Raw genomic sequence first — 26,051 nt, forward strand, 5'->3', positions numbered from 1 at the left:
CCAATCTTAGTTATGCTATTAAACATTCGGATTTGTGATTCTTGAGTAATTCAACGATTTCAGGGTGTTTAATTACAGATTCATATTCAAGAGCAAATTGCGATTTTTATCATTCCACAACAATGAAAACTGTAATCATTATAATATGTACAAATGCAACGAACATTTTCTTTTAAGATAAATGAAATAATGTTCATACAAATAGAAAAATAGTTTTACTATTAATTAATTCATTTATAACATTATGCGACGAATCTTGGGAATGGCGGCTCAACTTTACCTTCTTCTGGGAACTCCACGGCCGTTTGCAGATAGGGTATTTTCTTTGCCGCATTTAGCACTTTTTTACCGTTTTCGAGAACTTTTTCAGAGCCGGCATCACGTTTGATGCACTGAAGAAGTTTAACCGCGTTTGACACCTCTTCGATTGCTGGCTGGCTAAGCACGGCAACGCAGAAGTCATTGGACGCACGAATCGTTTGAATAAGCTTTGCTCCAGAGATATTAATTGTGGCCAAATAACGTGATAAGTCATTTTCAACGTTTTCGGAAAGAATTTTGTCGCCATGTGATAAGTTTCCTTCGAGTTCTTCATGAGCTGCATGAAGCATAACCTTAGTACGAAGAATAGTGCCCAGTTGTGTAACAACTTCAATCATTATCTTATTTTTGACATCTGGTCGATTGGAATAATATGCCATGATTTTGTCAGTGCTTACCGTAATGGGCGTGAACGAGACAAGTGATGTCTCATATTGGAGTAAAAGTAAAATCAAATAAAGTGATTTTGCTGCAATTCGAATATCATCTTTCCAAGGACGTTGTGTGAGAATAAAGTCAATCAAAGCCATTCCCGACATCTCGGTTCGACGTATGCTAGCAAGAATTACGCGTCTAACATATTTAGTTTCAGGTGGATCATTTGATGCAAATGTAGACTTGATTGCCCATTGAATAATTCCTGTGGATGAAATAGATCGATATTGCTCCTTGACATAGTTGATAGGATTAAGCCAACTCCAATTTCCTGATTCTTCTTTGTTTTGAGCTTTTGGCTTTGGGGTGCCCTTGACGGTTTCGGCGGTTTTTGGTGGTTGTTTTGGAATTTCGATTTTGTCTTTCGGCCCACGGAGCATTTTAGCTGTTCCAGCAATTGCTGCAGCAGTAGGCCTCTTGGCAGGATCAACTTGGATACATTGAGAAATTAACATTGCAAATGATTCATCAGCATCTTTTGGTAGACGAAGCTTACCTTGAAGAATTGGAAGCCTTTCTTCTGGCTTATAAAGGTCGACTCGATATATGAGCTTATAAAGAGTACAACCTAAAGCCCATACATCAGCTGGAGTTCCGATTTCAACTCTTTTGTAAAGGTCAATCATCTCCGGAGACCTGTAATTTTGCGTTGTATTTCTTTCAATGTCTTCGCTGGCAGCGTTTATTTCATTTACATTTTTGATTTTGTATATTGTTGTTGTTGCGCTTCCGAAATCGCTCAGCTTTGGAGTTCCGTCAGTCGCTACAAGGAGGTTCTCTGGTTTGAGGTCACGATGAATGATTGGTGGATTTTGCGAATGTAAAAATGCTGTTGCTTCAGCACAAGCTGTAAAGAATATCAATATCTCTTCACGAGTCATCTCCCTCTTTGAAAGAATACCAATTGCCGTAGCTGGGCAATATTCATAAAGAAGCATGATTATAAGTGTTTTTGGATTTAAGTCAGCACCATAAAGCTTAACAATATTAGGATTTGGAGGGATTGATTTAAGTATTTTGGCTTCTTGGCAAAATTGTTGATACCTATCTGAAGTGAGGCAATTCACAAACTTAAGTGCATATTGATTTCCTTGAGAATCTTCAACACGAAACACCCATGCATATCCACCTTCCCCAATCTTTTCTTTGACAATAACAGTGATGCCTTCAATCGTCAATGTCCTTCCAATCAGGCTTGCAAGGTTCACAGACATTTTGAACCAATTGTTGACAAAATTATTTTCATTCAAATTATTTGTCAACTTTATACCACAGAACAATTTTTGTAAAACTTTTCCTTGATTATTTTTGGATATTTTGATAAATAAGATAATACTTTTGGTGACATCAAAATTGGTAAATAGAACAATTTATTAAAATTTCTTCAATTTGTTTATATGAATCAAAGGTGTAATGAACTTTTTTAAAAGAAAATTTGAATTGAATTCGATCGTTTTATCACAACTTCAAATGATTCAAAAAACAATTTCAAGATTTTTTACTTTACTAAAGGAATATTTGATTATTATAACAGTGGGTCAAACTTTTGTTCTTTAAAGTCATCAACAAATGGCTCTTCAGCATCAACAAACATATTTCCACCTCTATTTGCTTTGTAAATGCAATTATTTCTAAATGTGAAATAAATTCTAATAACAATTACAATAGTTATTGCAATGATTACATATACAATTCCGATTTGAAAATGGAATATAATTTGTTGGTCATAAGTAATGATATAAATTTCTTTATTTTGTGCATCAGCATATGTTTTTGGTGATTGTGAAAGAGAATTTTCAAATTTATTTTGTATGTTTTGATATAATAAATCAAAAATATATGTTAATGTTTGCGATAAAGTTAATGAATTTGAAGTTATATTTGAATGTATTAACTTTGGAATATTTATTAATGTTATTGTTTCTGCTTTTATTGTTATATTTAAATAAGAATATGAAATATCAATCTTTAATGATTGTGACTGTGTTTTTGTTAAGGATTCTGTAGTTGTTAATGATGGTGTTATACCATATGAATATGTATTTGTTAGTGATTGATGTATTTGATTGAACATTTGTTATAGACTGTGTTAATGACAATGATTAGTTAATGATTTAGATAATGTTTTTCTAATTGAAAGTGTTTTGATATAAGACGCAGTAAAACTATTTGACTGTTGATTTGTTTCTGTTAATGATATTGTATTTATTGGCGTATATGTTAAGGATAATGTATTCGTGGCTATGTGAGAAGTTACTGACGTAATTTTTTGCGTATTTGATTGAGTTAATGTATTAATTGGAGTTTTTGTACTTGTTTGGGTTATTGTTTTTGTTTGTGATCGAGTTAATGAAGAAATATATGATCTTGTAATTGATCTAGTTGTATAAGCCACATGTGTTTGCGATTGAGTGTTTGTTTGAGAGAATGTTTTGGATGCTGTTAATGTACTTACATACACACTGATAAATGTACTAATAACTTTCCATGTACTTTGTTGATCAAATATAAGTGGCTTGATTCCAGAAAACTTCAATAATAAAATGGTTGGAACAAAGACATATGTTAGAGTAGATGAAATAGTCATTGAAACTGTGTGTGATGGAATTAATGTATATGACTGGTCCATGTTATGGATGAAACTTCTGTTTTAGAATAAGTTGTCTGTAACATATATTTGAAAGTTACTGATTGTGTGTACGATAAAGTATATGTACAACTAAGTGATTGAGTTAATGTATTTGACAATATTTTTGTAGAAGAATACATCATTGAATTTGATATAGTATCAACATAAGTTAAAATTTTTGTTTCTGATTCAACAGAAATTAAAGACAATGTTTGAGAATATACATTTATTTGAGTGATTAAAGAGAAATATGTCGAAATCGATGTAATTGATGATGTCGATACATTTTTAAAAAAAATTGTATCTATAAACGAAGAGTTGAATATGCTCGATTGAACTAATGATGGAGATGAAGTAAAAGAATTTAAATATGTATTTGATGATGTACATGTATCAAAAAGCACATGAGTTGTTACATTTGTTATTGTGTAATTCAAAATTTGTTTGCCTGATTGTGAAATAATATTTTCATGTTGAACTGATTGAATTATTGTATTAATTTCAACAAATATTTTTGACTTGACTTGCGTGGAAGAAATAGTACATGTGTGTGTTAGAATTTGTGATTGTGCATTTGAAATATCATTTTTTCCTTTTAATGTGGTAAAAGATTTTGATAATCCTAATCCACCAACTTTGTAATGATATGAGTGGCGTGTGTAACTTAGTAAGAATATTAAAACAAACAATAATATGTAGGTTATTTGTGAGGTGATACAAGATTTTCTATATTTTAGCAACTTTTTTAATATTTTACTTATTGCTCACTGAAGCACTTTTTTTCACAGATTTGATAAAAAAATTTCATTCACAAAAAAATCTTCGAAATTGGTGGAAATATACAACAAATTCATTTCCATAAGTGTACTTGTCTTCCCTGCAAGATCTATATTATTCACGAAATAAAAAAAAAAATTAAATTTGAAAAGAATATCATCGAAAATAGACTTTACTTCCAACTAAACAAATATTGTTGACTTATGTAAAATATTTTTGTTATAGAAAAAATTATATTTTGTGATTTAACACAATCTGTAATTATTGAGAATTTTTATATCACATTATTCAGTTTCCAAAAAAAGAAACAACTTTTTTCTATAACATAATAAATTTGTTTTGCTTTTTTCTACTAAAGCTTTTATTTATTTATTTCAAGAAGTTTGGGGGGCGCCAGTTTCAGTTGGGGTGGCCCTGGTTTCCACGAAAAAACGAATCGTTTAACGGACGAACTTAATTCAAAAGTTGGGTTCCGAATAGCCATATTTCTTGACTTATGTCAACACCAAAGTGCGAATATTGTGGCTGTACTAACGAAAGTTGTCTTGCGCAGTGCGCAAAAACAGGCCTTTACTTTTGCAATGGGAAGGGCCAAACAAAATCTAGTCATATTGTTCATCATCTTAAGACGATGAAATATGATCAAATTGTTCTCCCAGAGTCAAACAAGTTCAGAAACATCCCTTTACAATGTTTTGTTTGTGGTTCAACAAATATATTTAATTTAGGATTTTTGTTTACAAAAGATCGTAAACAAATTTACATTTCATGTCGACATCCATGCAGATTTGACTCTACACTTACTGAAAGAAATGTTGATACTGAAACTTTTACATCAATTATTTCTGGTGGCTATGTTAATACTATTCTTAAAATCCCGACGCCAGAGGAATATACAAAAATACCAATGAATAGGGTAATGGCTGTTTCTGATGCCATAAGGGAAAAACTTGGAGAAACGAATGATAAAATTCAAAGAAATAATTCAACATTACTCCAAGCCAAGATACAGTACGAATCTAGGGAAGAATTTTACGAAATCATGAAACCATTCATCGAAACAGAGAAAGAAGAATCACGACAACTTGAAAATTCACAGAAATTTTCAGGAATATCATTAAAATGGGAAAGTGATACAATATGCTACTTCACTGCTACTCCAACCTTATATCGCTTACTAAGTTTAGGTATATCTCTTGGAGTTTCATGTGAAAATGTCACAGAAACTGCGATTGTCAATGAAATCACAAAGACCAGGAAAGTCACCATTCAATTCCAATCCCAATCAATGATAAAGAATATGGGTAAGAATGTTACGATTTCAATATTGTTCAATGAAATTCCATTCAAGCGGCAATTGGATGCATTACAAATCTTCAAGGACAAAAAGAGGTGCATGAATTCATTTATTGCAAACGTAATTCTTGGTAATGTTGAAAACTTTAAGGAAATCAACCAAAAAGCAAAGAGGATACCCCTTGTCCAACCGAAAAACGGTTTCCCCGAACTGAACAATTCACAAATGAAGTGCGCATCGGTGGCACTTTCGCGACGGTTTTCTTTGATTCAGGGCCCCCCGGGAACCGGTAAGACAACCGTAATAGCCGTTCTTGCTTATTCTCTCGTTCAAGCTGGAATAAAACCAGTTCTTCTTTGCACACAATCAAATGTGGCAACGGACTTCCTTACTTTACGAGTTGCACAAACAGGTCTTCAAGTTTGTCGTGTGTTATCATCAGCTCGTGAACAAGTTGATAGTGAAATCAAGCAATATACAACGAAAAACTTGGCTATTGGAAGGTTTGGAAATCCTGAAACACCTAGTCAAATGACGAAAAATGAAATTAAGGTTGTGGCAAATTGTGATGTTGTTTGTACAACATGTGCAAGTGCTGGAGGCGCAAGGCTTTCAGGAGCAGGTAAGTTCAGTGCTGTAATTTTCGATGAAGCTGGACAATGTGTTGATCCTGATATCTTGATACCACTAGTTTATGGAGCTCAAAAAGTAATCCTTGTTGGCGACCACAAACAACTAGGTCCAATAGTTTTATCTCCCCAATGTAAGCGTGCAAGATATGATATGCCAATAATGCAAAGACTCATTCTTCAAGGTGTCTATCCATTAGTTCTTCGTTACCAATACCGAATGCATCCAGGAATTGCAGCCTTTTCATCCCAAGCATTTTATGCTAATCTTCTTGAAAACGGTATTACTGCAAAAGAAAGAACCTGGCCCAACTCGTTCCTTAAGTGGCCTAATCCTGAAGTTCCAATGTTTTTCTGGAACGTGAATTCTCAAGAAGAAATTTATGAGAACGGTTTGTCATATGTTAACCGTCACGAAGGCGGTTGTGTATCGGTTTTGCTTGATTTAATGTGGAAAAGTGGCGTCAAAGCCACAGAGATTGGTATTATCACTCCATATGCAGGGCAGCAAGCATATCTTATGGAGACATTACCAATGATGTGTTCTATTAATGATCCTAAATTTTTTGATGATCTTGAGATTGCATCAGTTGATGCATTTCAAGGGCACGAAAAGAATTTCATCATATTAAGCAACGTCAGAGCTAACGATGCTAAAGATATTGGCTTCTTAAGGGATAAAAGAAGACTTTGCGTTTCGTTGACAAGGGCCAAATACGGGCTCATTGTGATTGGGTGTGCGAACACATACTCGGATAACCCGCTGTGGTGCAAGTACATAGAGTACTGTAAATCAATAAATGTATTCGTTGAGGGAAAAATCAACAGTTTGACGCCTTCAACTTTCACACCGACTTACACAAGCTCGAAAGAGAATTACGAAGAAGAAGAGGACGAATGAATAAACAATAAATGGTGTGAATTATTCTATGATTAAGTTAATGCTTCAAGTGAAGTACTTTTCAACTCTGGAACGTGTGTACTCACTACAATATAAAATTTATGGAGTAGAAAACAAATTGGACAATTTCCATGGAAAATCTCCAGATTATTTTCAACCATTGGAGTTTAAACTCTGCTTCTAAATTGAAAAAGATTATTGATATGTAATTTATCATTTTTAAAATTTATTGTATTTGATATACATTTTAATTAAAATGTATGTTAAAAATATTATATCATTTGCTGTATTCAATATAAATTTATCTTCAATTTCGATATCTTTATTATTTGATATTGTGGAACTTGGAGTTACATTAGAACATTTTTCATCCATTCATTTATTTTGAGATATCAACATAGACTGCAATTTCTTTAAGCATTATTCTTAACATTAAAATCAATTCCTTTTAAAGAAGTAACCATTAAACCAGTAAACAAAACTGAATTTATAATAAGATATATCTTTTATGATAATATGAGTAAAATTTATCGCAACAATCATATTATTTAATTGAGATGATGATTGCACGAATTTTAATTGATTCAAATATTCCTAAAAATATCTTGCCATTATTCCTGAAGTCTGGATGTCTTTGAATTACTTCTTTAAAATCTGATTTAATACTATTAATTTGTGATGTTTTTTGATAAAAAATGATATATAATTTCAAAAGATAATATGTTTGTCAAGTATGAATTAAAAAAAAAAAAAGCAAAATTCATTAAATTTATTAAAACTTTGAAACATAGCTGATTCCCTTTCCTGTGAAAGAGTTGTCACCTTTAAGGAGAACTCGAGATGCAACAACGTTTGGATCACCCTCAAAAACAAATCCTTGGTCAATTGTTTCATCTATAATGAAGTATAAGTACTCAATTTGTTGTATCACAGAGTTAGAGTCTGGAATCTTGTAAACTAGGTTCATAGCAGCAGAGATTGTATCTAACAAAGCTTCAAATATCAGTTCATTTGTTTTAAGACTTCCAATCAAACATATCACAATATCTTCGTTTTGCTTAAAAGAAACTATGAAATCTTCGTATGTGAAAACTTCTGACATTTCGTTCTCTTGAACTTTTTCCATTATTGCAGATTCAAAATCGCTTCTCTTCGCCTCGCTTATCAACGAGTCATAGTAGTGCGAAGCAATTTTGGTGTTCCTGGTAAAAAACATAATTGAGGATACTTTTGTCAAATCATCCCAACCCATTTTGGGCAATGCCACAAAAGTGACACATTATTTGGCTTGTTAACCATCGAAAACCGTTAAAAAGTGAATAACTGTTCGTTTATCACTTTTTCATCAAAATTTGATCGTTCCTCTTACAACGAGCTTGTTGTGCAGGGATAATAAAAAAGTTCAATGTATTCTAACTGATTTCAGTTTCTTTCAATTAATTCGTATAAAGGATAAACTTGTAAAAATTGGAGGAAATTTTTCGTGAGGAGAGAATAAATTTTAATTATTAAAAAAAGTGATTTTCGAATATTGCTTTGAAAGAATACATTATGTTTTATTAAAACTGGATTTAAAAAAATCTAAACAACATTTTACAGCTATTTCACATGCACCTAAAAATCTTATGTAAATGAAAAATTCAACAATTTTTAATATTAAATTTTATTAAAGCTTTAACTTTGAGTTCTGATTAAAAACATTACAAAAAAAGAAAATAAACAATGTATAGCTAATCAATCCTTTCGATTATACACTAAGTAAAAAATTCATTTTGATCTAGCTCCAATTTCACATCACATTTCAGATATGGAGGAAAATCAAGTAAAATTTTTTCTTCCAAACCCAAAATTAAATAAAACCAATCAAACCAACAATTTACATAATGACAACAAATCTACTTATGAACAATTACATGAAAATGCACTTGCATCAAGTTATTTCCATCAGCCAATTCCAAAAAATCAAGTTTCACAGGCGTACTTAAAAGAATATAATGCTAGTATTGCATTTTTCATGTCAAATATGAAAAATGATAGGTTTGACTTATTATCACCACCATCAAATCTATTTGAAAATTATCCCTTTGGATTTTCTGTAAATTTTTTTAATGAAAATTTCACCATAACTGGGGGTTCCAAACAAAATACTATTGTATTAAATTATAAATCAAACATAATTCCAATAATTGAATCACTCGAAACAGGTAAAATCAATCCTGAGTTATACTTTACTATCCGCAGGGTGGTCGACTTTTGGGGGGAAGGACGTGTTCTATGCAAAATTACAGATTTTAGATTTCCAAACGAATTAACATATTTCCAAGTTCTTTCCATGACACAAGAAGTTACCAATCTCTTGCTTGCCAAATCGAAGACTCGTTCCAAGATCGATCTTCTCGAAGCCGAGAGACAAATTATGCTTATGCAACATCAGGAAATTTGCACAGATCCATCACCAAACGTTGCTCGATCCCAGAGCATAATGGATTGGCGAAAGAAAACGTGGAGAAATCCAAACGAAATCCAAGCAGAGAAATTCATTACCCAAACGCATCAAGTGAAACCTAATGAATTATCTGATAAAATTGTTTTGCACCCACTGAAGGAAACAATCCACATTCCAGACGCCATATTGAGGACATTTTCATCCATAAGCTAGTGATTTGTCCGATAGAATTTTCTATAAACGATAGATATATTTTGAATATAAAAATCGGTTTGAATTCAATTTTAATTTTCATTTTTTGGGTGTTTTTTGTAATTAAATCATTTTATCTACAAAATATAAAAACCTTCAACAATACATAAAAATCGATATTTTGGTCTAATATATTTTCTAGCATAAATGTATTCGAAGAATTTGTAATAAAAGTTGTTGAGTTTAGTTTGATGAAGTATTGGTTTTTTATAAACTAATTCAAAATATACGATTCAATATATAAGGTTTGAACATCGAAAACATTGGGAACAAAAAGTTTCTGAAAAACTTTTTATTTCTATATTTAAAGTTATGAAAACTGTTCAATAAAGCAACTCCAAAGTTTTATATCACATTAATTTATAAACTCAAGTTATCCTTTACCAATGAAAAGAGTTCGTGTGAAATTTTTGCCGCATGAAGATTCTAAGTTACGAGCTCTTGTAGCAGAGTATGGAGAAGGTCAATGGAAAAAAGTTGCTGATAAAATGCCAAATCGAAATCCTAGACAATGCAGAGAAAGATGGAAACATTATATATGTAGTGACACAGCAAAAGAACCTTGGAAACCAGAAGAAGACATTTTATTATATCATATGGTGAAGGAACTTGGGTTTAAATGGACAAAAATATCAAAATATCTTCCTGGGAGAACAGATATTCAAGTGAAATCACGGTGGATGAAAAAATTCCAAAATATTGGAAAGAAAAATAATATTAATATTAATATGAATCAAATACAATTTACTCAGGAAAAAATAGTCAAAAATTATATACAAGAAAGTCCAAAATTAAACAACAGATCAAAAACTAATCCAATCGAAACAGAAATCGAATTGTATTGTAAACAAATGGAAGATTTTAAATTTGATACATTTATGAACAATGAAAACGATCCATTTATGGAATATTTTCTTTTTTAATTGGGATTTATAATAAACTCATTTTGATCTGAATTATATTTTGTGAATAATGACATTAATTTTTGTTGGAATTCGGAATTAAAGATAAAGTGTAAAACACAAGCAACGTACAAAAACCAAGTGTAAAAGAATTATCAACTTATATTAATTTTGGTTTTAAATCTTTGAGTAAGCGAAAACACTTTGGATAAAATCTTACTTAGATTGATCTAAATCAATTAATATAAATATGTTCAAAAGGAGCTTGAAGAATACATAGTTAATGATTAGTATTTTGTAATTGAATGTATATAAATAGTGGATATAAAGGTTCTTTATTTTGGAGAATTTCAATTTTTTTGATTTTGAATTTAACGTATTTGAAAAGTGTCAAGATGTTTCTGCTCAATGTTTTCTTCTTCAGAACACAATCAAAAAAATTAATTGAGCAAACTCCACATCTAAACATAACTGCAATACAAGCATTAAATACAATTTTGCGAAATATTAGTTCTATTAAAGAATCAATTAATAAAGATCAAGCAAAACTATATCTTAAAGAGCTTGAAAAATACAACATTACGAAAAAGAGTATGAACAGAAAGTTCTATAAAGTCGTACTTGATTCATCTGTTCCTCAAGAAGATGATATTGCATATTCTTCACCATTTCCAGATGACTTTGATATAAACGATATTCGAATCATTAGCACTAAGAGCTTTAACAAGTACACAAATGTTATTTACAAATTTTCAGATAAAGTCAAATTATCTGGTTTTCAAATTGAGCAAGTTCCAAACGAGATCACAAAATACTGCCCAACACCGAAATCTATTAAGCTAAAAATTAGTGTTGATGAGGAAGATGTAGAGATTGATGTTAAACCAGGAAAGAAAATTGATTTAAGCGATTCAGACGAAATGAAAAAAATAGTTCTCATGCTTGAGAATAATCCTAACAACAAGTTTCTTTGTTTTGGAAAGACTATAATAAATTATACTGAATAATTAATTCTTCAAATGTTTTTTTCCTGAAATCTGGATTTTGCGATACTTTCCATTAAATTGACTTGTTCATGGAACATATGGTGAAAATAGCATGAAATTGTATAATAAACATAAAAAAAAAAAATTTGACAATTATGGGTTGTAAAAACATTAAATTAAAATATGCAGATTACCTAACAGATAAAATTTGTGGTGAATATTATATAGAGTTTGCAAAATAATGTTTCAGCGAAATTGATTTATTGAAATCATTAATTTAATAAGTCAATCTAATTATAAATTGCAAACAAGAATTTGTTTTTGCTGGTTTATCCTTTCAATTAAATAAATTCTATATGATCATGAATATAATGACAAATCAATATTTTTTACTAAGTAAAATATTATTAGTTGGAGTGATGTAAGTTATTTTGTATGGATAAAACATTGATTAATTTTTTTAAAAAATGTGTTTCAAGTTTCGTGAGAGAGTATTAACGTATTTTTTTAGGATTAAAATGAATTTTTCCCAGGATATGTATGACTCTCCACAAATTTCAAGCAGACGAAGTAAATCTAGAAACTTTAATAGAACAAATTTAGCAATGTCTGTATCTCAAAAACGTCCAATTACAAAAGAAGATATCATCGAACTCAAACTTGAAAAGCAAAAATTACTTGATGAAAGAACTCAATTAAAAGCAAAGATTGCACGATTAGAAATTCAGAGCAAACGATCTACTCGAATAGCTAATGTCAATCCACAATTATTAACACAGTTAGACAAAGAATATAAAGCAATTGAAAACCAAGTGCAGCGCCAACGGACTCAACTCAATTCTCTTTTATCTTCCGATAATGCAGCTCAGCGTCAAGAACTTCAAGAAGAATCAAAAATCTTATATCAAGAACGAATTCGACTTCAAGAACTTCAACTTCAGCAACAGATCACTTTAAATGAAGCCAAAAGCGAACTTAAGCGATTAATGGCTTTGGATGGACCAGAAGTTCTTGAGAAGCAAGAGAAAAAAATCAAAATATTGGAAGAAAAAATAAAAAAATACAAAATTGCAAACCACAAATTATCGGCAAAAGTAAAGAATTTGAAAGAACAAAGAGCACTCGAAGAAGAGTCGCAAAAGGTTTCGTATGAAAGTCGTGTAGCAAAATTAAAGGCACAAATTAAAAGAGTTGAAAAAGCTACAGAAGAAGTCGAAGATAAAATAACAGAATCAATAGAAAAGCATCAAAGCGTAATGAACGAGCTGAAGGTTTCTCTTCTACAAAAAGAAATCAAGGATTATAAAGAATAAAATATGTTTATTATGTAATTCGAAAATTTTTTTCACGGTAATTGTAATGTAAAATTTAGTTTTTCCGATTTAAACATATTGCATTTAAAAAAAATTGAAATTTAAACATATAACAGAATAGATATTGCCTTGGGATTGGCGCTCAAATGAATAACAAGTAAATGATAATAAAGCTTTGTAGTTGCTGTTTTAATTATATAAATTTATATGATGCACGTTTATTAATTCGTTTAAAATTGAAATGAAAACAAGCAAAAAACTAGAAAACAGTGAAGAACAAAATTCTTCTTTGATCATTACAAAGCTCTACAATAAAAGGAAAAAAGTTTTCATTCAATCTCTTCAAAACATTTTGCAACAAATCACAAATGATAAGATCGTTTATCAAATGTTACAAAATAAAATATCAGGCCAGCTTATTACAAAGAGAATTGATGAAATATTTTTAAAAATTAGCCATGATGATCGTGAAGCATTTATTGATACATTAATTCAAAAATTGTCAATATATGAAAATATATTTGATTCTGGCAAAGTAGAATTGCTTAAAAACGTGGGTAAAAAGATACTCGCGCTTTCTAACTCACAAACTACAAATGAAATGATACAATTTCATCAATCAAAATTACTTTCAGAGCAATTAGAAACACTTCGAAGTGAAGCAGAATCACTTAAGAAAGAAAACACTAATCTTCATGCCCTTGTTTCTCAATTTACTAAACTTGGAGTTGATGAAGATCCAAATTCATCTACATTTCATCATGTTTTTCAAAGAGTTGACTTAACAAGTCTTCATCGCAACATCGAATTCATTTCGGATGACATGTCTCTTGCAAGGGAAAATGTTAAATATTTGATTTCTAAAATGATGAATTGTTTATCTGAACTAAAGAACAAATCCCAACTTAAAATAATCGAACACTCGAATGTAATTTCAAAGCTTCAAAAACAAATCCAACAAAAAGAAGAAGCAATTGAAAACGTCAAAAATTATTATGAAAATGAAATAATTCCACAAAAATTTAATGAATTTAACAAAACAATCGAAAAATATAATTTGAAGCAACAAACTAACAAAAACAAAATTAAAATGCTTCAAAATCAATTAGAAAATAATTTCGAAAAACAAAAGCAAATGACACAACAAACAAAAACTTTAATGGAACAAAAATCAAATTTCGAAAAGACAAATTTTGATTTAATATCCGAAAACAACAAATTAAAAAATCATTTAAAAGAGAAAACAAATTCATTTGAGCAGGTTAAAAATGAAAATGAGAAAATGTTAAATGATAATTCACAAAAAATATTAAATTTACAAAACGAATTAGAAAAAACAAAAAATGAAAAAGAAAATTTCATTAAAGAATTACAAGAAATGAAATATTCACTTGAAATAAAAGATGAAACAATAAAAAAATATGAACTACAAAATGATAAAATCAAAATCGAATTCGAAAATAACCAAAAAGAAACAAATTCTCTTTTAGAGAATATGAAACAAAAAGTAAATGAAATAAAAACATTAAAAAATGAATTAAATGAATCAAATATAAAAATAAAATCACTTGAAAACGATTTAACAATAACAAATGATAAAATTGATAATATAACAAAAGAAAATGCAACAGAAAATACAAAATTAAAATCAAAAATTTTAAATGTAAAAAGTGAAATACAAAAACGAAATTTATTAATCAAAAAAATCATAAAAGAAAAAGATGACTTACAACAACAAAACGAAGAACAAAGCGAAAGAATTAATACATATGATAAAGAAATCAAAAGAATTAATTCAATCAATGAAAACCTTAAAGTTAAACTTGAAACAATTACAAAGGAAAAAATTGAAGTTGAAGAAACTCAAAATAATTATAAAAATAAAATCGAAATATTAAAACAAGAAATAAATGATCATTCATTACGTAATAATTCTTTAACAGAAGAAATCGAAAAACTTAAAGAAAATCTTCAAAAAGTAAATTCGAATGAGCAATCAAAAACACAAATTATTAATCAACTTACAAATGATTTGGAAAAAAATCAAAAAAATATTAATCAAACACAAAATGAAATTCAAAATATAACAAAAGAAAATGAAGAACTAAAAGCAAATAATTCAAAGCTTTTAAATGATTTAAATATTCTGCAAAATAAATTTAATAATTTGAAAGAAGATTTTCAAAATGAAATTAGAAAAAAGGAAAACATTACTAAAGAATTAAATAATTTGAAGAATGAATTAGAAACTACACAAAGTGAAAAGGAAAACATTACTAAAGAATTAAATGATTTGAAAGAAGAAATGAAAAATGAAACAAATACAAAAGAAAATGTTAACAAAGAATTAAATAATGTAAAAGAAAAATTACAAACTGAAATAAGTGACAAAGAAAATGTTAACAAAGAATTAAATAAGTTGAAAAGTGAATTACAGAATGCGATAAATGCAAATGAACAACTTAAGCACGAAAATTCTCAATTAAAACAAAATGAAATTCAACTCAAAAATGAAATCGAATCGACAAATCTTCAAATAAACAAAATGCAAACAAATAAAAGCGAACAATTGAAGTTAATTGAAGAGCTCAAACTAAATATTATCCGAAAGCAAAAAGAGTTCGAATCCGAAATAAGTTCAATGAGTCTTACATTAAATAACTCGTCATTAAATAACAACGAACTTCAAAATGAGTTAACTCAAGTTAAAAATGATTTAGAACAAACTAAAATCAAATTTAATAAAGAAAATAATGAAAACAATGAAAACAAAAAATTAATTAACGATATGAATCAAGAAAACGAAAAACTTAAAAACAAACTTCTTAAATATGAAAATTTACTTCAAAGCCAAACAACAAAACAAGAAAATATTATTATAAATCTTAATCAAGAAAAGGATAAACTTAAAAACCAATTACAAGAACAACTTAATCATTATGAAAATATAATAAAATCACTTAAATTACTCTCTAAAAATCCAATAAAAAATGACGAAAATTTAATTGATTTTATTAAACAAAATAATAATAAACTTAATTTAATATCAGAAATTTTACAAATTAATTTCGATAATGAGAATTTTAGTTCTGATATTAAAGAAATAAATGAAAAATCAAAAGCTTTCGAAGAAGCAATGAATATAATTCAAATAAAATCAATAAAAGAATTTCTTCAATATATGAAAACATTAAAAACAGAACAAAAACAAATTAATGAAATCATTGGCCAACAATTTGATTCACTTCCTGAAATTGTTTCAGATTTATTTAATGATAAAATTACACTTAAAGATAAACTTAATGAATCATCACAATTCATAAGTAAAATATTAGGAATAATTACAACAAATAAATTCTCAACAATTTCATTTCCGATTTCAAATGAAATCCAACAAAATATAATTGAAATTATTACCAAATATAAACAAAAGTCAGAAAATGATCATAATAACATCGAATTAATTATACAGAAATCAAAATTAATTGGTTACAAAGGAAATAGTTTTGATGAAGCATTAAAATTCATTGATAATAAAAATGAAAATGAAGTTATGAAACTAAAAAAGAAAATTCAAGAATTAAGAAAAGTTATCGCATTACAACAAAATGAAACATCGAAAAGAGAAGACGAATTAAATAATCAAATTAACGATTACGAGAAAAAGATTAAAGAGTTAAACGAAGACTTAAAAACTGAAAGAAAAGTTCGAGAAGAATTGGGAAGAATCGGAGCGGGTTATTCCGCAAATAGTAAATACTTAAGATCAAAATTGTCCGAAAACGAAATGAGATTAATTGAGTTCGTGGAAAAAATGTTGTTGCAAGAAAAGCAGACAAAAGAATTACATGAACAACAGAAGAAAAATAGAGAAGAATTGCTCGGGAATTAGTAATAATTTAGCAAAATTGTGATATAAAAGATATAAAATATATTTTTGTATTATGCTAAATGAGTGAAACCATATTATTATTTATTACATATATTTGAATGTAATAAACACTTACAGAATCGGGAGTTTTAATGGACAGAAAATTTATGATTTGAAAATTTTTTGGCGAATTAATTCAAATTCGCGACACTTCACTTTTTAAAAAAAGTGACATTTTATCGAAAAAGTGTCATTTAATCCACATGCCAAAATTAGCTATTAATTCGTTACAATATTATAAGGGTAGAGCATTACAAGAAATTATAGGATTACCCAACAATTCGATAGTTGATTATGCATCCTTTTTCTATTATCTTCTAAATGATTATTTATGTGAAATCAAAAAATCACAAAAAAGTGATTTTTCATATCGAATTGTTTTTTATTATCACAATTCTTTGATATTCCATTTATTTGTTAATAATGATTTTTTTTTCACACATTATGTTTTTGGATAAGAAAGGTTATGAACTTAGTTGGACACAAGAAAACAACTTTGTTTTTATATTAAACTTCCCAGAAAATAAAATTTTTGGAAATAAAAAATTATTTCAAACACATCCTTATGTTGTTATTGGTAAAAAATTCCATAAAATTAATCAATACATTAATAGTCAATTTTTATCTTTATTTGTGGATCAAAATATTTTACAATCAATTAGAAAACATGATAAATATCTACAAAAAAATTTTATTGATTATATCATAAATAATTTCGAATATTCAATTATTATATATTTAACAAATATACCATCAAGAAAATTAGTACAAATTAATGAGACTGACTACGTTTTTTAAATTATCTTAGATTTTTACTTGGGCAGCTTCTACATTATATAGCCTTAATTACAGTTGTTTTATGATAAATGCCTCATTTAAGGCTATAAAGCCTTATACATTGTCAATATTAATTATTTTTATAAATAAAATGAATCAATTCCTATAGGTTTGTCTATTTCTCCTACAGAAACATCAAATTCTTATGGGAGATTATGAAAATATTTGATAAATTGCTGTAGAAATTTTAATATCAATTTAAATTGTTTTATCATAAACAATATTTTTTTAGCAGATATTGGTTCTGCTATTCAAAAATTTATTGAGAATAATAATTTAAATATTGAATATTGCCATCGCCATTTTATAGAAAAATTTGGTTCTGCAAGTATGATTGGAAATTGGATCTCAAGAATTATTAATACTTTCAATACACATGAATTTCAAATGATAACTAATATAATTAAAAATGAATTACAAACAATTTTGAATTCGGAAATTCAGAAAAATTTCGATAATGAAAAATTTCAAAATTTTTGAATGGGTTTGGGTGTGAAACCAGATTTTATACATAATATTGATAGGTGGGCAAAATGGTTAAGACCTGGATGTCCTACCACTACTAATTATTTAGAATCGATCCATAGTCATATTAATTCGACAATTCCATTTAAAGGTTCTTTTATATAAAAATTAAAGAATGTTGAAAATGTATTGTGGAATAGATTTAATTCAAGAAATGAATGGCACGGCAAAAACTTTATTAAATAGATCAATAAATTAAAAAAGAATGCTAGTAATGAACAAAAATTATTGGGGATTTGTACTTGTGGAGAGTATGAATTTTGCTCCAAATTATATCAAAATATACATATTCCATGTAAACATACAATTGTAGATTTCTGCAATAAATTTGAAAATTTAAAATTAGATTCTTTGGAAATTGTTGATAATGTGCTAATTCCAAATATTGTAGAAACTCAAATTATTAATGAACCACTCCCTGAAAATTGGAGTGACAAAAAAAAAATAATAATGGTAATACTGAAGTTATACGTAAAAAAAAAAGCTCCAGTGGTACGAAATTCTCCAAGTTCACAATTTGCATGGGATATTATTTATTCCATCAAAAATATTATTAAAAAAAGTATGTGGAATGAAAAAAAGCATTCCATAATAAGTTTTGTTATTGAAAATGGTACAATTCGTAAAAAATTGTTGGCAGGTTTTGCATGAGCTATATCATTTGCGTCTGTAATATAAATCCATTTTTGTTTCATAAATAAATGTAAATAAACAGTTTATTACACCCCTCAAAATTTTGATTAAAATTCGTTAAAATTATTTTCAAATTTGGGAGGACGTTTATGGCTATTTTTCTTTTTGTTAAATTTGTTGAAAAAAAAATTCCATACTCTCAAGAGTTGTAGTTGTCACACATGATAGATGGTTTTGGTGGTGTTTTAAAAAAAGGTGTGAGATTTAATAACTATTGTTTTAAATTTAAAAAATTATTTAAAATTTTATTTGAATTGAAAAAAAAAATGATTTTCTTGTTTTGTGGAATAAAAATTAAAGTGCTTGTTACCTTCTATGAAATCATTTATTGAACATTTTTTCATGAAGAAAATTTCAGAAAAAGCCAAACAATCTGATGTTTTGAATTTTAAAAATTTTTCCTTAAAGATAGTGCCTTCTAATAAAAGAAATTCGATGATTTAAAAAAATAAATAATTATTAAAAATCACCAAACATATAAAGTTTTTTGGTAGAAAGTGTTGTGTTTGAAAAGGAACTTAAAAGGCTCTTTGGTTTTTGATTACTTTTTTATTTTGTTTTGTTTTATAGAGCTGATCATTCATTTGAAGTTAAAATTTGATATCATGACTTTTACTTATTCTTGTAGTTGTTTTGCTTATGAATTTTTTTTAACACATTTTAATTCAGAAAATAACATTTGAAAATTTATTGTTTCAGCTTTAGTTGGCCGCCTTAAATAATCGCTGAAATTGGGAAGAATCCGACTTTTGAATGACACAGAAAAAGTTTCCCAGCTAATCATTTGTGAAGAATTCAATACACATTGAATACCTTTAGAAACTCATTGAAAAAAACAACGGTTATAAAATTCACATCATTATGCACCAAGAATGACAATTCAGGATAAATTGCAACTCAAAAGAATACATTTTACACGCGAAGAAGATGAGACACTTAAATTTCTTGTTCAAAAATACGGGGAAAATGAATGGGGTCTAATTGCATCTGGAATGCCAAATCGTTCGGTACGCCAATGTCGTGAAAGATGGCAATATCACTTGAAAGTAATTCCCGTAAAAAGAAAGTGGAGTCCAGAAGAAGATGAATTTTTAAGGATAAAATATAAAGAAATTGGTCCTAAATGGAAATTAATGGAGAAATATTTTCCAGGCCGAACATCGATTAATATTCGCAATCGATTTAGTTGTCTTCGGAGGTTTAATGAAATATATTCCCAAAATAACAATTATATACAACCATCACAAACGCAGTCAGAAAATAACATAAATCAACCAAATTCGAATCAATTACAAAGAGTTTCATTATCAAATCCAAATTATATATATAATACTCAACAAGAAAATATAAAAGAACAAATTACAATGAACGAAACACAAAATATACCTAAATATTTCGTTGAAGAGGAATCACCAGAATTCTCCACACAATTAGAAGACGAGGATTATGCTATGGACTTTGGATTGGAATTTCTTAATGAATGGTAATTTATTTGCGCATGGATTGAGGATTTTTACAATTACACTCAATTCTCTTTTTATATGACAATAATTTTACACTGAAAAGAATAATTAATTGAAAAAAAACACGATTCAATAACTAAAAATTTAATTTTGAATATTTTGATATCAAAAGTTTTCTTTGGAATGTGTATTATAAAACGGGTTTCATAAATCAGTGAAATAATTAAATAAGAAATCAACACGATGATTCAGTTGGTTCAATCAATAAAATTGCAATAGACAAAAATATCATTAAGAACATTCGCTTCACTGGGTGATGTTAACGTGGGTTTAAAAAAGATGTAAACACGTAATTTTCTATATAATTTCATTGTAACACTGTATCAAAATCATATCATTACTTATTATACACCATTAATTTTACTTGCATCAACATTAACATAATAATTCATAGATATGAATTAACACTATATTACACTCAGCGTATGTCGCATTCACTTATGGTATGAATCATATTTTTCTTTGATTTTTGACTGTTGTCATAATGTATATTATTAATTATTAATTTAAAGCTTTTTGTAAGTATCGATATACACTGTTCATGTATTTGTATTATGAACACTATCTAAATGTAAATGAATATGACATGTAATGAAAGATGAATTTTATCAATATCCAGTTTTTTAAAATGTATATTAAATTTTGTTTCACTATATAACCTGATTGATTCTTTCAAGTTAAATATTTCAGTGGTTTTGATTTTTTGCATAAATGTGCAATTGATGATTATAATTCATATATTCTTCTTTAATTATATAAATCTGATATTAATTTTTATTTACATAGGTATTCATTCGTGCAAGAGAATTTTTATTTTATATTTAATGAGTTTCAGCATATTTTTCTTGTCATCAAATGGGCATCTACCCCATTCAATTAATTGATAGAAATTCAGAACGTATTGAAAACCACACAAAAGATTAGCAGAACGACTTTTTGTATGGTATTCAAAAATGCATTGAAAATTCCCCAAATGTACAGTAGCGGATAAATCCCAAAGATGACGAAATAAATTAACCATATCATAGGCAAAGGTATTTGATGCTTAGGTGTCATTCATTTTGATATTATATTAAGATTAATATGCCTTATTTATCAAGTTTGCGATGTAATGAGTTTCAAGTTGCAAAATGATAATAAATTCAGATTGCAAAATGATAATAAATTTTGGCGGTCTAATAATTGTTTCAAAACAAAGATTCAGTTGATAACCATAAAATATTGATTCGATTATATTAGGTGTATTAAGACATTTAGTTAGTCGACTTTTTGATTAAATGTCACTTTTTAAAAAGTGAAGTGTCGCGAATTTGAATTAATTCGCGATTTCCCAAATTTTTTTTCGATAGAATTAAATATTCACTTTATTTTCTGGTGTATTTACGTACTCATTATCATTATTTGAATGTTTTATAATTTATATTTCCATTTTCTAACTTTTATTTCTATAGTGACCGTTATTTCTTTCGACGCATTTCCCCGCCATTTTTATGTCGGCGCAGCCAATTTTGAAACAAAACGATTGATTTGATAGAAAAAACCGCTAAACAGAGCCAGTGAAATCAATAATGGTTTCGTACAATCAAAGAATCCAATCTCTAAAAACTCACATATTCCCAGATAAAAAAGATAGGATAAGGAAACTATGGGAAGTATTAATTATCTTTGTTTCAATTATATTCGCTATGATTATCGTTCATTTTCTCCCAGAGCCAGAAGATAAAATTATTGTCAAGCAATACAAACTCCCTGACTTACTTCCAAGGGTTGTTTTAAGTTCATTTGATATTTTTATTAAGTTATATCATTTGATATGTCAACCGTTCTACAAAATACATGACTTCATACTCCTTTGCTTCGCCAATTTCTTGAAGATTCTTTCAAGTATGTCTGTCAGCTTTGTTAAGTATTTGAATTATTTTAACCGATTTATTGTTTGGATTTTATTAACTATCAAACAATTTTTCATCAACATTGGATTATTCTTCAAGTATCTCATAATTCAACTCTCAAATTTTTTACTCTTTATCAAGAATTCAATTATCAATTTCTTCAAATCTCTTCTAGACTTACTTAGAAACATTACAAATATTTTCAGACTCACCACGATCACAGGTTTTATCAAGTATATTTTTGTATCCTTCATTAACTTCTTCATCTCAATTTATCAATTTGTCGTTTACATCTTCGTATCCATTGGAAACTTCTTCAAATCCATTTTACTTCGCATTAGTCTTATTTTACAACCCATTTTTGGTCGATTCCCCAACTTCTTTGGGAAATTCTTCGTACAGATATCCAACATTTTCAAATCTATTTATCAATTCTTTTATACCATTTTCAACTTTATTTGGACCAAAATCTCCAATTTCTTCAGACTTATCATCAATTTCTTTGTATCCACATTCAAATATATTTTACACTTTTTCCACTCTATTTTCACTTTCGTTCACTCTCTTGGACTCCGAACTAAAGGCCTCCGCTTTTTAGTTGCTCCATTTAAACTCTTAAGCTTCATTTACCGCTTTTTATTGGATTCGGTTGTTATCATCTTTAACTATTTGATGAATTTCGTTCTTTTCATAGTAGAACAGATTTGTCATCTCGTAATGAACTTTGCTAAATTGATTGACGTGATGTTCGATTGGCTAAACAACATCTGCGAAATCAAAGAGCCTTGCAAAGTTACGTTCAGAGAACATTACAAAGAATTTGTTGATAAAATGAACGAACAAATCGAAACGACAAAAGAAATCATAAACGAAATTAAAATGAACAAAGTTAAGAAAAATAATTGATATAAATAAATGATTCGTAATAATTATTGAGTAAACTATGAATTGTTTAAGTAAATTTTGAGTTTTTATTGATATATTCTCAGGAGTGTTAAATTCGCTTAATAATATTATTAAGATCTTAATAATATTAAGAATGGAAAATGGACAAATCAGTTTTATTATAATTTGTATTTCTAGAAATAGTATAATTATTGCTCAAAATGTGATATGCATATAATCAATTTTTGATCAAAATTAGGTCATATGTAAATGCATAAGCAAATTTTAATATTACATAACATTTTCTCATCTTATTTCACAAAGGAAAATTAAATTTACACAATTTTTCAAAAATTCTTTTGATGTGATCTTTTAAAATGTGACGTTAAATTACTATTAAATGCTTAACAATCACAAAAAGCAAATGAAGTACACAAGAAAAATAACAATGGACGCAAAGAAAAAAAAGGAGAGATGCTGTAAATCATATAGAAAACAAGAATAACTTCAAGGAAAAAAAATTAATATGATATTAAGAATAAAATTATAAGAATTTTGTTTTTATTACCATTAGAATAAATAAAACTCATGCAATAAAAATTTATCATCAAATAATATGTTTTTAGTTTGCTTCAATTCGTTATAATTTAAAGATAAATAACAAAAATATTTATTTATCAATACGCGTACATTTCAAGCACCATTGCCTTTATCATTCTTGCCTCGGCGCTTATTGTTTGATTTTCTCTTGCTTCTTCAGCAGCAACAGTCAAATCGATGATCGATTCTATATTTTTTCCGTATTTATCGATTTCATCCAAAAAGTTGCACAGTTTTTCATATAACATGTCGGTCATAATGAACTGCCGCAAGGCCATAGCCCTAATCAGCTCGAATAAGCATCTCTTAGCATAGAACCAGGTATCAGCATTTAGCTTCTGGTTCATTGGTACGAAAGCCTTAAAAACGTAATCAATACCAAATTCAAAATTCTTATGAGCGCAATATAAGGTACCTATAACTAAATGTATGATAGAAAGGTGATATAGCTTAGCATTTTCATCCTCTTTCAGCTTTGCAGATTCTTCTTCAGTTAATCTATTAATTAAATTATCGGCGTTTTCATTCTTCTCCATTACTACATAAGCAGCGCACAAGTTTGCGACGACTATAGCTTCTACGTCTAAAAGATGTTCTTCGCTTAATACTAAAGGTTCATATAATGAAATCGCCTCAGACATCTTATCAGGCTCCATAAAGTACGTATGCGCCAAGTTTAATCTCCAGGTTCGATTATCGATACAAAAGTCAGCATATTTCATCAACAATAATTCGACAATTCGATACTTCTCCAAGTTCCAAAAGATTTTGGCCTGTGACATTAGCACCGGAATCAAGTCGTTGATTGCGTTATCAAATTGTACGCTAAGTGCCATTTGCAATACATCGTCATGAGTCTTGCGTGCGTCCTCCATTTCCTGCATTATCCGCCTCAGAACGTCAGCGTTTGCCTTGCAAAGTTCGTCAAATTTGCGATATGCTTCTTCTTTGGAAGTCGCGCATAAGAGGTATGTCTCAAGGAAATCTAACATGGGCTGGCCCATTGTTTTAAGTGCTAAGTCGCTGTTCTCTGCTAAAAGATCAGCAGCAAATGAATAATAATCAAATTTGCAATATCCTAAAAGTAAGTTTCTAAATGTTTCTGGTGGTGTTGGTTCTTGTCCTAGAAGGAAAGTAAGCTTATTAAAGGCTGATGTCGGGTCTTCTTCCATAGTAACAATTGCAGTATTGTGAAGTGTTACTGGATCAAGTTCGTCTTCGTTACGATTAGGTAGTTCCCTTAGTACATCTCTTGCTTCTTTGTAATGTTTTTGGTCATAATCTAATGCGCTCATTAAATTTAATGCCTCGACCAAAAAAGCATCTTTAGCCTTTTGTATAAGCCCTTGCGCATCATAGTCAACAGTGTCTCCCGAAAGTGACCGTAAAAGTTCGGGATATTGCCGCGCATCTTGCGTCTTGATCTCGGTGATGGCCTCTATCGTCTCGGGGAAGCGGTTAAGCCGATAGAGGCAGAGAGCGATACAATAACCGACTTCGGGGATGAAGCCGTGGACGCGTTTGACCTCCATATATTTCTCGAGGGCTTCTTCGAACCGATCTTCTTTGTAAAGAACACACGCGGTATCAAGCATGACATTTATGTCATCTTGTTGAGAATCTGCTAATATTGATTTTGCTGATTGTATATCTTCTTCTGCATAACGTATGGCTGCTTGTAGAAGTGAAACTTCGGATTTGAGTGATGGATCTTGAATCCCACATGAAACTCGCATGGCTTCATAATATTGTTCAATTTTATATAGACAATGTGCATGATGTAATTTATAAGAATCATTACGTGGATTAAGTTGAACAAGTTTGCCATAGCTGACAGAGGCTTTTTGAAAATCTTCTTGTTGCCAATAACAAAATGCCATTATGGAATGAATTGCTGTCGAATCTGGAAACGAATTGAGTTCATTCTCAAGTATACGTAGTACTTCAGTGTAATTTTCATCATCTATAAGTGTATAGATGTTACGTGTGTAGTTTTCTGTGGGAGACCGCATCTGTGGAATAACGAATTTTGAAATGTTAGGTGAAAAAATGTCGGACAAAATTTTTTTATTCAATTTTTTTTTGTCATTCAAAAGTTCAAAAATGTTCAGTTATGGACCATAACAAAACATTCCATTAATATCTTGCAAAAACAATCTTTTCTACGAATTATTTAGATACAAAGGAAACAATCAAAAAATCTTGGTGTTACCAAATACATATATGAAAAAATTATGAAATCATAAATTATGACTCAAATCAGCGAAGATGTTTATA

At 28.9% G+C, this 26,051-nt stretch overlaps 6 protein-coding genes across 6 annotated transcripts; 3 read left to right on the plus strand and 3 right to left on the minus strand.

Annotated features, from left to right (window-relative positions):
• Positions 1 to 242: 242 nt before the first annotated feature.
• GO595_002484 (CAMK family protein kinase) lies at positions 243 to 1,970 on the minus strand (the record flags this gene model as incomplete). Its single annotated transcript, XM_067915398.1, has 1 exon — positions 243 to 1,970. One exon carries the CDS (start codon positions 1,968 to 1,970, stop codon positions 243 to 245), a length of 1,728 nt encoding a protein of 575 aa, XP_067777421.1.
• Positions 1,971 to 4,658: 2,688 nt separating this feature from the next.
• On the plus strand, positions 4,659 to 6,989 carry GO595_002485 (Regulator of nonsense transcripts 1; the record flags this gene model as incomplete). Its single annotated transcript, XM_067915399.1, has 1 exon — positions 4,659 to 6,989. The coding sequence occupies one exon, from the start codon at positions 4,659 to 4,661 to the stop codon at positions 6,987 to 6,989; it is 2,331 nt and encodes a 776-aa protein (XP_067777422.1).
• Positions 6,990 to 7,761: 772 nt separating this feature from the next.
• GO595_002486 (coatomer zeta subunit) lies at positions 7,762 to 8,205 on the minus strand (the record flags this gene model as incomplete). The annotated part of the gene is made up of 1 exon (XM_067915401.1): positions 7,762 to 8,205. The coding sequence occupies one exon, from the start codon at positions 8,203 to 8,205 to the stop codon at positions 7,762 to 7,764; it is 444 nt and encodes a 147-aa protein (XP_067777423.1).
• Positions 8,206 to 11,182: 2,977 nt separating this feature from the next.
• On the plus strand, positions 11,183 to 11,596 carry GO595_002487 (uncharacterized protein; the record flags this gene model as incomplete). The annotated part of the gene is made up of 1 exon (XM_067915402.1): positions 11,183 to 11,596. One exon carries the CDS (start codon positions 11,183 to 11,185, stop codon positions 11,594 to 11,596), a length of 414 nt encoding a protein of 137 aa, XP_067777424.1.
• A 584-nt stretch (positions 11,597 to 12,180) lies between these two features.
• GO595_002488 (uncharacterized protein) lies at positions 12,181 to 12,888 on the plus strand (the record flags this gene model as incomplete). The annotated part of the gene is made up of 1 exon (XM_067915403.1): positions 12,181 to 12,888. The coding sequence occupies one exon, from the start codon at positions 12,181 to 12,183 to the stop codon at positions 12,886 to 12,888; it is 708 nt and encodes a 235-aa protein (XP_067777425.1).
• A 10,963-nt stretch (positions 12,889 to 23,851) lies between these two features.
• GO595_002489 (TPR Domain containing protein) lies at positions 23,852 to 25,786 on the minus strand (the record flags this gene model as incomplete). The annotated part of the gene is made up of 1 exon (XM_067915404.1): positions 23,852 to 25,786. One exon carries the CDS (start codon positions 25,784 to 25,786, stop codon positions 23,852 to 23,854), a length of 1,935 nt encoding a protein of 644 aa, XP_067777426.1.
• Positions 25,787 to 26,051: the final 265 nt, after the last annotated feature.

This window comes from Histomonas meleagridis, assembly GCF_020186115.1.
Source record: "Histomonas meleagridis strain 2922-C6/04-10x chromosome Unknown contig_18, whole genome shotgun sequence".
NCBI classification, from domain to species: Eukaryota; Parabasalia; order Tritrichomonadida; family Dientamoebidae; genus Histomonas; species Histomonas meleagridis.